Here is an 11,074-nt window from a genome sequence, read left to right on the forward strand (position 1 = left end):
GGGGGTGCGCGTGCGTGGGCGCGCGGCTTTGCTTGTGGGAATTTTTCATGTGAAAAATGACGCGTCTCCAAATGCTGAGGCTTTTACAACCTGCAAGGATTCAGTTTGATGATTACAGTGAGTGATGGGGAAGTACTCAGATCCTTTACTTGTGTAAAAGTAGTTTTTGTACTCTATTACAAGTAAAAGTCATTTAAAAAAATCCCTATTAATTTAAAAGTACATACAAACCTGGAGCAAGAACTACAAACAAATGTTTATTTTTACATCACATCGGCAAAGATAACATAGCAGCACTGTCGCTGCTAAATGTTTCTCAGAAGGGGGGGAAATATTTTATGCAAGTGGAAAAGTCCCCCTACATTTTCAGTAATTTAAAAGTGTCTCCGTCTAAGAATAGTTTATAAAATCCTGAAATGCTATTTTAAGATTTAAATATAAGTTTAACACATAAGTGAAATGACTAAATAAAAAAACTGAGACAAAAATAAACCAATTGGCACTAAAGCTAATAGGCCATTGCACACAATAACATCACACACAGATAAAAATAGATTTACTGTCACTGCGCAACAGGACAGTAGTCTGTAAAAAGTCACACATATTAATAAGCAGCTGAAAAGCAAAAAATAAAACCTACTTCCAGTTGGTCGAACAATATACTTTGTTTATTAAGGATCTGCTTTATTAGTCCACTTGAGAGCAGCGGCAAAATCTAGGAATTTGAGTGCGTCATCTAGTGGAGGCCATATTTGTAGAGGAGCCAGGAATTTGTCCAACACGCTTACACAAGACTCCACGCTGGGAATTCCCATTAGGTTTATTTAGCACCACCTATATTCTGGACATTGCACAAAGGATAGATGAGTGACAGGACAGGGGCTCTTCAGGGGACCAATCGATTTCAGCAGGTGCCAATGTCCTTGTGGCTCCGCCCCTGGAACCACCAAAGCTTGCATGTGACTGATCCCAATAACATTTAATCAGGATTTCTGTTTTCACACAATAAAATTAAATTTGTGTAATTTTCAGGGTGCACTTACTAGCTTTTATAGTCACGTTTCCAGGGCTTTACATAATAAAAACAGAATCCAAACACTACAAAACACGCACGTGTTTAGAGTTCACACAGCCAAAAGCAAACTGAAAACGATAGTCATCTTTTCTTCATGGCAATTATACCAAATCTAATGAATAACCATATTTTGCAGAACTTGAGACATTTCCGTAAATCCGGATGAATTAACAGAGATGCAGGAAAACGGGAGGTGCTCATGTTTATTGTCAACGTTTTACTGAACAGTAAAAACAAATATGTCATTTTCTACAGCACACCCCTCCCAGCCCACATAAACAAAAGGTGAATATGAAACAAAATATAAAATATTATACTGTTCTTGTGTTACTGCAAGTTGTGGATCATCTCCTCCTTGGCAATAAGATGTGTGGTCTTGTTGACCAGCGACATGAGGGAGTTGAGTTTGTGTGACCAGTCGTTGAGCAGGTCGTTGGGGTCTTTGGGCCTCTGAAAGTTGATGATTCCAGCGAGTCGGTCCACCTTGGCGTAGATGGTTTTGTTCACAACTAGACTGGAGAGGAACTCCTCAGATTCCTGAAGGGTATTGGAGGTGAAAGAAGATTTTAAAATGGCTTTTTGTGAGCTTGAATCCTGAAAATAAAACAAGTTTAAAGTGTTTTCGTTTGTGCGTGGTGTTTGCTTACATCGACAGAGAGGTCAAGAAGTCCTGCCATCCTTTTCATGGTGATTCTGGTGTAGTATTTTGCCATTATTCTGATGTTCTGAGGAACAAGGAAGAACCTCATGATTACATTTACTCACATTTTAGTAAAAAATGTATTAAGTTCCCAATCATTTGGTTCTTCCTGGAGTGACTTACATGCTCCACCACCCTGTTCTTGAGATCCTTCCACCTTTTCTCCGACTCCTCTGAATAGGAGAACACATCGGTGGCTGGGCTGTCAGTTGAGCCCTCTCTCAGCTCCTTCCCATAATCCTCCACTAGCGAGGCCCAGCGCATCAGCTCCATGGTGGTGAACTGCTTTAGAAGGTCCCTGGGAAGAGAGGAAGATGATCTTAGGCGTCATCTCTAAGCACTTTATGTCAAAATATGAGATTGTTGCTTCTGATGCCCGTGCCATCAGGGAAGGTGGAATAAATAACCTGGTCATTTATTATATCCAGATAGTCAGCTGACCTCATTCTTATGGGCCATTCCCATCTGTACCGGGTCGGCCCGGGCCGGGTAGCGTAGGTTGTTTACATATCTGGGTGGCCTGGTATTTTTCCGGGCCAACCAAGGCTCATTCTCAGCCCTCTTCTCGAGGGGGTCTGCTTCAGGCCGACCAGGGCCAACACACCCACTGCTGACAGCAAATTCACACCTTCCATTAGAGCAAGCCTCTGATTGGTGGGTAGAATCAGCCCACATGGGCTTAAGGCAAGGATGTGTGGAATCAAACGGGCCAGGCTGGGGCCGACCGGGGCTACCCGGCCCGGGCCGACCCGGTACAAATGGGAATGGCCCATTAGAGCACATCCTGTTGCTGAACCTAGACCTGACCAACTGCAGCAATCCCAGATCATAGCACTGCCTCCGCAGGCTTGTGCAGTAGACACTAAACATGATGGGTGCATCACTTCATCTGCCTCCCTTCTTACCCTGATGCACCATCACTCTGGAACAGGGTCCATCTGGACTCACCAGATCAGTTTTAATAGTGCGTTGGACAGTTTTTAACCCAGATTTGTTCGTTTCTGCAATCTCCTTAGATGTTTCCTCTGCTTGATGCCAATGATCTGACCCTTCTCCAACAGATGAACATCTTTTCCACGACCACCAGATGTGTCTTTGCACACGGTTGTTTAAGAAATGAGAAGCAACTCATTGCACCAGTTGGGGTTAAATAACTTGTTGCCAGCTGGAAGATAATCACTCATGCATAAATGATCCAATAGGAGGCTCACACGTGTTTGCTTAGTTAAACCAGGAACAACTTATTTTTTGACCAGGAAGTGTATTTATACGGTATTATTAATAGAGACCAAACACTGAGAGACAGAAAGTCTTACTTGTATTTAGGGATTTCTTCCAATTTCTTGTCGGCACTGATTCTGTGCACAAGGTCCGACTGCTCATTATCATAAGGAGACAGGATCACGTACAGAACCACACTTTTCAGGGCCTGCAAAAACAACAGTATTAAAATATACAATATACAATTATATACATATTTTTTATTTATGTTGGAGATGAGCCATCTTTTGGTTTCCTTTACATGCAACAGAATAGAAAAACTACAAGACAACTGACTAGAGGTTTCAGTAAATAAACACAAAACAAACATCAAACAAAATTAAAACTGTAACCCACAAACATTCATTCATTCATACGTTCATTCTATACCAACTCCAAGGAAATAATTCAGTTCCAACATCAGCAAACAAAAAATAAATTAAAACATAGCAGGAGCATTCAATTCCGGGCCTGGAAGTAGAGCCCTGCACGGGCCTAAAATCTGAGCCCGTGTCCGGCCCGAGGGGGTGGAGCCCCAGCCCGACCCGGTCCGAAAAGGTTTTCAGGATTCTCTGGCCCGACCCGAGCCCGACTTTTTTTTTTAACCTTTCATAATGTTTTAGCGTTCTAATTATCTGTGAGAAGCGTTCTGCAGTAAAAAAAAAAGAAAGAAAGAAAAGAAAGAAAATCAGCATCAATGCAGCTTTTATTTTCTAACAGAGCGTTTTTTCCGAGCGGCAGATGAAATTTACGAACACTATATTAATTGGATGCGTTGGTAAATTTAATCTGCTCTGAAAATGCGCTCTTGTGCAATTAGAAAAAAAGGCAGCATTCTAATTATCTAACTGCAGAGCGCATTTTCAGAGCAGCAGATTAAATATGCGTTCCCAATTATTATAGTGTTTGTAAATTTTATCTGCCGCTCTGAAAATGCGCTCTCCAGTTAGAAAAAAACCCAGCAATGAATGCTGTATTTTTTTTAACTGCAGAGCGAATTTATTCACAGAAAAATAGAATGCTGCCGTTTTCATGAGAATAAACGAATGCTTTCTGACATCAAAGTGGACATAAAATGGTATTAGAATAGGGGCACATGTTTCAATCAGCAGTTTGAGAATTCGTTTATATCGGCGCATTTATAAACCACACACACCTTAACCGAGTTAACGGTGCCGGTGCGTGAGAAGCAGGCAGGTGCTGCTGCGTTCAAGTGTTTCAGTTTTATTTATTTTAAATGAATTCGATTAAAAATAAAAGCGCCTGGCCCGGCCCCGAGGTAATTACACAGTCGTTGGCCCGAAGCCCGGGCCGACCCGAGGACCTAGGGCTTCAGTGCAGGGCTCTACCTGGAAGGCCGGTCTCCAGCACATTTTAATGGTTTCTCAGCTCCAACACACTTGATCCAGTGGATGAATCACCTGTGCAGCAGCTCATCGGGATCTGCAGAAGCCTGTTAATCACCTACTGATTGAAATCAGATGTGATGAGTTTAATGCACTTAATCAGTAGGTCTTTAGTCTCTATAAAGCATATTAAATTTTGTTGGCGCTTAAAATGTCCCAGGAGAGCTGAGAAAGCCCGGCTTATCGTGGCTCTGCGGTAGCGTTGCTGCGACCAGCGTTTAAATAATGCTGAAGTGGGTTGGAACATGTCGCCATAGCAGGAGTGGCTACCTTCTGACGTTACTAGGAAATCTTGCTCAGAAAAGTTTTCCTCTCGCCAAATTAGACAAAAAGTAGGTCACACACGGCTTTGACTTTTTGCCATGCTACTTTTGACCGCCCAAGACGTCTTCATTCAACAACAAAAAGGGAAATGGTGGTTTACATTCTAGGTCTCCTTTAAACAAAAAACATGCCGGATACGGACTCTCCAGGCCCAGAACTGAATACTCCTGCAACATGGCATCCAAGCAGTAAACTTAGACATAAGAACCAGGGAGGAGCATAGATGGTACGTCCAAATGAACGAAAAGCTGTGATTGACCAAATGTCTACAATCAAGACTTGTATATTGATATAAAAAACTAATTTCTTCATTAACCTGAGGGCAAAAGAAAAGAACGTGATCACTAAACTGAAGATTGTTGCGGATCTGAAAGGTACTCGTCATTGTTTTAAGTAATTTGGGAAATCAAAGTAAATTATTTAAAGTTAAACAACCAGTGGGATTTACTGTTTAACTGCTCAAGCTTAACGAGTGGGATCAGATCTGTAGTGTCTTAATTATTGTAAAATAATAGTAGTTTATGTCATTTCTGACAGTAAAAGGTACTTGTTTAAATCAGATTTAGAATATTTTTTACCACGTGACCTGCTGTTGTCAATAATCAAAAGTTGCTATGATCTATATGTTGGAAACTCTGGTTAAAAATATTAGTAAAATCCATGTTGGGGTGACGGTGGCACAGGAGTTAAGTGCTCGCCCTGTAATCGGAAGGTTGCAGGTTCGAGCCCTGCTCGGTCTGTCGCTGTTGTTGTGTCCTTGGGCAAGACACTTAACCCACGCTGCCTGCTGGTGGTGGTCGGAGGGACCGGTGGCGCCAGAGCTCTGCAGCCTCGCCTCTGTCAGTGCGCCCCAGGGCAGCTGTGGCTACATCGTAGCTCATCCCCACCAGTGTGTGAATGTGTGTGTGAATGAGTGAATGACTGATTGTGTTGTAAAGCGCCTTGGGGGGTTCCATGACACTATATCATATACAGGCCATTTACCATTTATGTTGAAACAATTCACTCAGCATCCATAAAGTACAATCAACAGTGCCGTCTCTTCGTCCATAACTAAAACATGAATATGGCAGAATTTCCTAACACTACATTTTAGCAGAAGTTGTTGAATTTAACACTTTCCAGGAAAACTTCTAATTTCCAAACTTGATGAAGCTGTATGATGACAGCAAAAACAAACAATTTTGTCAAAAACCAGGGAGAGTCGGTACCTGCTGCCACTTGCTGCTGTCCTCCAGGATGCAGGGGGTGTCATAAATGGCCCTGTAGTGCTTGCATATGGACAGGTAGGAGCCCTCATGCTGATCCACCTGGATCATCAGGTTGTAATACTTCAACTTCAACTCCTGAGTTGTGAGTTAAAATAGAATACCGTTATAAATTAATCACATCCAATCGTTCGTTTATTTTAACGTCCTGTATCATTCCTGCTCTCGCACCTCAGTGCCCTCCTCTTGGAAGAATTTGGTGTTAATCTTCTTACTGATGATCTGAGTGCGAATGTAATCCTTGACAGCAATGCAAAGCCTCATTTGTTCCAAGATGAACTCCACCTTCTCCTTTTTCTCCATGGAGCCATACGTCTCCACCTGACAGGCAAGAAGAGCATAGATGCCAACAACTCTCTTGTTCATAAGTAGATCTCCTTTATGGCAGCCGGCTACTTTATATACTTCACTTATACCCGAGGTAAAACAAAAACATTCCCAACCTGCAGCTCCTGCAGAATGGCAGCAGCCTCTTTGACATCCCCGCTCTGCTCCTTGATGTTTGCCAACGTCTTCGTTAGCCTAGCACGCTCGATCTCAACGTAGATCTATGAAAGAGACGCTGTCCATTTAAACTGGATGTCGTGGGATTTAAAATGAGTTCAATAAACATTGGAGCAGAAGCAATTTACTGATGACACAAAAAGATCTTCACAAGCCAAGATCAAAAAGCCTGTTGGATAATAAGGGTGAAAATTCCTCACTTTAAACACAAGCTGCAAATGTCTTTGAATTGCTCAACATCTATTTATAAATCGTCGGTGGAAATGAATCTCCTACGATATTTCCTTTGCACCGCATGGCATCTAGCTGATGTTATTTCTTTATAACGGATTACAAACCTTGCCAGCAGTCACAGTGCGAAGTGTGTCGATAAGCCTCAGCTTGATGTCCAGGTTAGTCTCTGCGTCGACATATTTGTAACATTCTTGCACCATTTTGGCTACAGCCTGAAACAAAGAGCACAAGAAACGGTAGATTAGGGTCTTCGTAACAAAAATCCAACCAAGCACGACTAAAATATTACATTCAGCAGCTCTGTAAAAGCACCAGGGACAATTCAGAGAAGTTCATTTTAAAAGTGAATCAAATGTTCTGCAGAAACTGAAAACTGCTAAATCTTTTTTTTTTTTACTAAAAGGGTCTTTAGAAGCTGAACGTTTTAAAAGCAAAGGGGTGAAAACTTGTTGGAAACATCTATTTGTGCAAAAGCAGTAGTAACCTGTTTGAGCTGACTCCTCCTTTTGGAGAGCAACATGATGTTTTCATTCAGGGCATCCCAGTCCTTGGCTTCATAACAAATCTGAACCACAGCTACAAGGATTCTGGATGTGGACACCATGTCTGAGGCCTGAGGACAAGCAGAAAAAAACTGTCACAAACCGAAAACACATGAATAGTATTGAAAATGAGAAAAGGTAAAGCAACAAATGTCAGTCTTTCAAATTTGGGCACATTTTATGGCATTAATCATGTTTACAGACCAACCAGAGACCAAAAACTAAATAAAGCAAATGTTTAAGCTTTAAAAGATCTGTAACAGAATGCAGCATAATGTGGTCAAAATATTAGAGTCAAGAGACTTTCTCACATCTCAAAGAGCTGACCTCCCCCTGTATCATTGTAAATCAAATGGACTAAACACTAATTATATTACCTGGCACAGGCAAAAAATCAAGAGCTACTTGAATTCATGTTTCTTCCACATTTTGCACAAACCAAATTCAAGTAAATTTAAAGCAATTTCAGACTATAATAAAAATTTCCAGCATCTTTTGTTGGCGATGACTTGCAGAAACATGATCATGGTTCAAATAATTATCTTTCCTGTCTTCTAAAGGTAAAACTTAATACGTTTTAAAGCATAAAACAGTGAAAATACCCCATTAAAATCCAAGCATTTTCTACAATTTCAAGCACCCATTAAAAACCCTGTAAATGAAAGTGAGCCAAACTACTTTGATCAGAAACACTTATAAGAAATTCTGATCATTTAAAAACAGAACCATGGCTCTAGTGTACTTTTACTAAAAGGAAACGTATGATCATGAAATGCCTCACAGTTTATTATTCTTGGATACTTTAAAGGTAAACCTAGCAGCAGTCCGATGATTTGACTTACAGTTCTCGTTTGCTTCTCCAGTGACAACAAACTCTCGATGGCCTCTTGCAACTTCCCCTCCTGCAGCAGGAAAAAAATACATTTAAACATGACCTTTAAAAGATCCTCTTCCAAAACAAAACGGTGCAAAAATGTCTGGTGTCTTTGTAGCTGGTTAGCTAATTTTTTAGCTAAAAGCCCGAAATGCTAACGAAATGTTAACGTTCAGAGTTGAACAAACACCTTCCGTAAGAATGAAAAAAACTTTACATATGGACCAGTTACAAATTAAGAGTTACTTTAGGAACGTTCAAAGCAACGTATGTTTGGTTATGGTAACTTTGCAGGCAGTGCTAAAGCTGGTAGCGCTTGATGCTAACGCACCGATCCCACAGCATCATGACTCAGCCAGGGCGGCTGGCCTCTTTCTAAACGCCACTCACTTTAGCCATTTTTTCACATTCTGGGAGTCGCTGGTCTACAGTTGAGCTGTAGTCGACCTCCATCTTCACAATCCGCCCATCCGATCTTTCAGACCGTTCCTCAGACATCGTTGCGGTGGAGAAAATGATAAAAAGTAATCTGTCTTCTCTCCTCTAGTGACAGCTAGCGCTGTTTTACTGCGAAGCTGTGAGGCAACCAATCAGAGAAGAGAATGAAATATGTGTCCGAGGCGCCTGAAGGACCCACAAAGGACCCCCAGAATAATTTACGCAAGCGTGACTTTTAATGCCGTGATTTTTTTCAATCCTTCTAAAATAAATGAAAAAGAAAAAAAAAAGATTAGAATATATCAATTAAACATTGTTAAGTGACTCATTCAATAAGAAAAAATGCGTGTATATGTGAGCAGTTCAGTTTGTAAAATATTTTTAATTTTATTTTTATGGAATTTTTTTATTATTATTTCAGCTTTATTTTCGATTTCTAACAACTCTAATAATATTAATTATAACAGCAACAACGACAACTATTATTATTATTATTATTATTATTATTATTTATACAGACACACAAAGAAAGTCCTGATGAACAAAGAACTTTGTGAATAGATGCAAGCAAATACAAAAGAAAAGGCAATAACCACGGTCCACCAGTAGATGTCCTGTCAATGTCCACAGTGTGCATTCCTGTCTTCACACAGTTCAATGCTTTCAAAGGTTCCTGCAATTAAAACTAATGTGGGTCAGTGATTTTCCTGTTCGCTGCAGAGGAAGCCTTTAGCTAAATCCCTGAAATACAGAACATGACTCAGGCTAACAGAGATCAAATATGAAACAACCATTTTGACTGGAAATCAGGGGGGTAAAAAAACAATATCTCACACATTGCATCATAGCTGAACCTTTCAGCTCCTCCTTTCTGTTGTGAATACAATGTCAACAAGAAAAAAACAACTGACTGATTTTTATTTTTGTTGATTTAGACAGGTCATAATTAGAAGCAGAAATCTCCATTAAATGAAAGGAAATTAAGTGTTTGCTCTGCTGATTCATCTATCTAAGGCAGAGGTAAACCCCAGGTATTTGGCTAATTGGGTGCTTACAGATTATTCATTTGCATCAAACAGTGTTCACTTGAAAGCAGATTGCTGCCCCGAGGGTCCTTTTGCTTTTGCGGCCGTGGAGGGGGCCTTTTAACTATTTTCAAATCTTCATTTACCTCAAATCCTTTTTCTTTTTCCACCGAAATTACCTCCTTTGAACTGAGTGCTTTTGAACTGGCAACCCCCCCCCCATACAATAAGAACTTCATAACTGATTTCTCTGCTCTCTTAGCTGAGATTTTTGCTCGATATCAACGTGTTCTCATTCTTGGAGACTTTAATATTCACATCTGCTGTCTGGAAAAACCATTTGTCACAGATTTTCTTGGTCTAATTGATGCTTTCGGTTTGACCCAGTCTGTAAATGCTCTAACTCATGTACACTCACATACTCTCGACCTTGTGCTCTCATCTGGTCTGTTGTTAAATGATCTATCTCTTTTAGAAGTCTGCTGGTCTGATCATATGCTTATTTCTTTTGATTTTTTTTACCTGTAAACTATCATTCACTTTGCCCATCACGTTCGTTACGGCGCATCATTAACTCTGAAACAGCAGGTTCTTTTGTCAGTGCTTTTTCTGTGGCTGATCTGCCTAGTCAGCTTTGCCTGGATGATCAAATCGCTTTTTTTGATGATAAATGTCTTACAGTCTTAAATTCTGTTGCTCCTCTGAAACCTGCTCACTCCAAACATAAATCTGACCCTTGGCTCAACTCTCATACTCGAAGTTTGAGAAAACTTTGTAGACAGGCTGAGCGCAAATGGAAAAAAGACCACCTCCAGATTTCATATCAGATTTTGCAAGACCTCTGGTCCAAATATCAACAAGCAGTTATGCATGCCAGAAGCTATTACTTCTATAAAATTATCTCTGCAAACCGGTCCAATCAAAAAGTTCTTTACAAAACTATTAATTCAGTTCTCGTTCCTCACGAGTCCAACTGCTCAGTTATTGCACCAAATCTCCCAGATCAGTTTCTAGATTTCTTTTCTGATAAGGTTTCCTCTATCAGGGCTAGCTTATCACTCCCTCTGCACACCCTTCCTACCTTAACCTTTAAGACAGCGCCCTTCCTCAGCTTTGAACCTATTTCACTTCCATGCCTGCAATCTTTGCTTCTGTCGATGAAACCATCTGTTTCTCAAGATGACATCCTTCCTTCGCGCCTCCTGAAAGAGGTGTTCCCAGCTATAGGTCATTATATCCTACACTCTGTCAATACCAGTCTTATTTCCAGTGTTGTACCCCCTGTCTTCAAACATGCTGTGGTTCAGCCGCTTCTAAAGAAACCAGGCCTTGACGCCTCGGTTCTTTCTAATCATCGCCCTATTTCCAAGCTTCCATTTCTGTCAAAAATTATGGAGAAGGTGGTCTATGATCATCTTAGGTGT

At 40.7% G+C, this 11,074-nt stretch overlaps 1 protein-coding gene across 1 annotated transcript; it reads right to left on the reverse strand.

Moving 5' to 3' along the window:
• Positions 1 to 1,260: 1,260 nt before the first annotated feature.
• psmd12 (proteasome 26S subunit, non-ATPase 12) lies at positions 1,261 to 8,787 on the reverse strand. The gene is made up of 11 exons (XM_015968987.3): positions 8,578 to 8,787; positions 8,156 to 8,215; positions 7,256 to 7,384; positions 6,876 to 6,983; positions 6,477 to 6,581; positions 6,205 to 6,354; positions 5,977 to 6,111; positions 3,092 to 3,204; positions 1,899 to 2,073; positions 1,723 to 1,800; positions 1,261 to 1,612 (listed from the first exon to the last, which is right to left on the reverse strand). Exons 1-11 carry the CDS (start codon positions 8,683 to 8,685, stop codon positions 1,403 to 1,405), a joined length of 1,371 nt encoding a protein of 456 aa, XP_015824473.1. The 5' UTR covers positions 8,686 to 8,787; the 3' UTR covers positions 1,261 to 1,402.
• Between the last annotated feature and the right edge of the window lie 2,287 nt (positions 8,788 to 11,074).

This window comes from Nothobranchius furzeri, chromosome 4, assembly GCF_043380555.1.
Source record: "Nothobranchius furzeri strain GRZ-AD chromosome 4, NfurGRZ-RIMD1, whole genome shotgun sequence".
NCBI classification, from domain to species: Eukaryota; Metazoa; Chordata; class Actinopteri; order Cyprinodontiformes; family Nothobranchiidae; genus Nothobranchius; species Nothobranchius furzeri.

Bases quoted from the DNA above. Each gene is read 5' to 3' on its own strand.
- psmd12 (XM_015968987.3), bottom strand. From the start codon at position 8,685: ATGTCTGAGGAACGGTCTGAAAGATCGGATGGGCGGATTGTGAAGATG. The intron at 6,984-7,255 runs GTTACTACTGCT...TCTTTGTTTCAG, and splicing joins GGAGGAGTCAGCTCAAACAG to GCTGTAGCCAAAATGGTGCA. The intron at 1,801-1,898 runs GTAAGTCACTCC...CTTGTTCCTCAG, and splicing joins AGAACAGGGTGGTGGAGCAT to AACATCAGAATAATGGCAAA.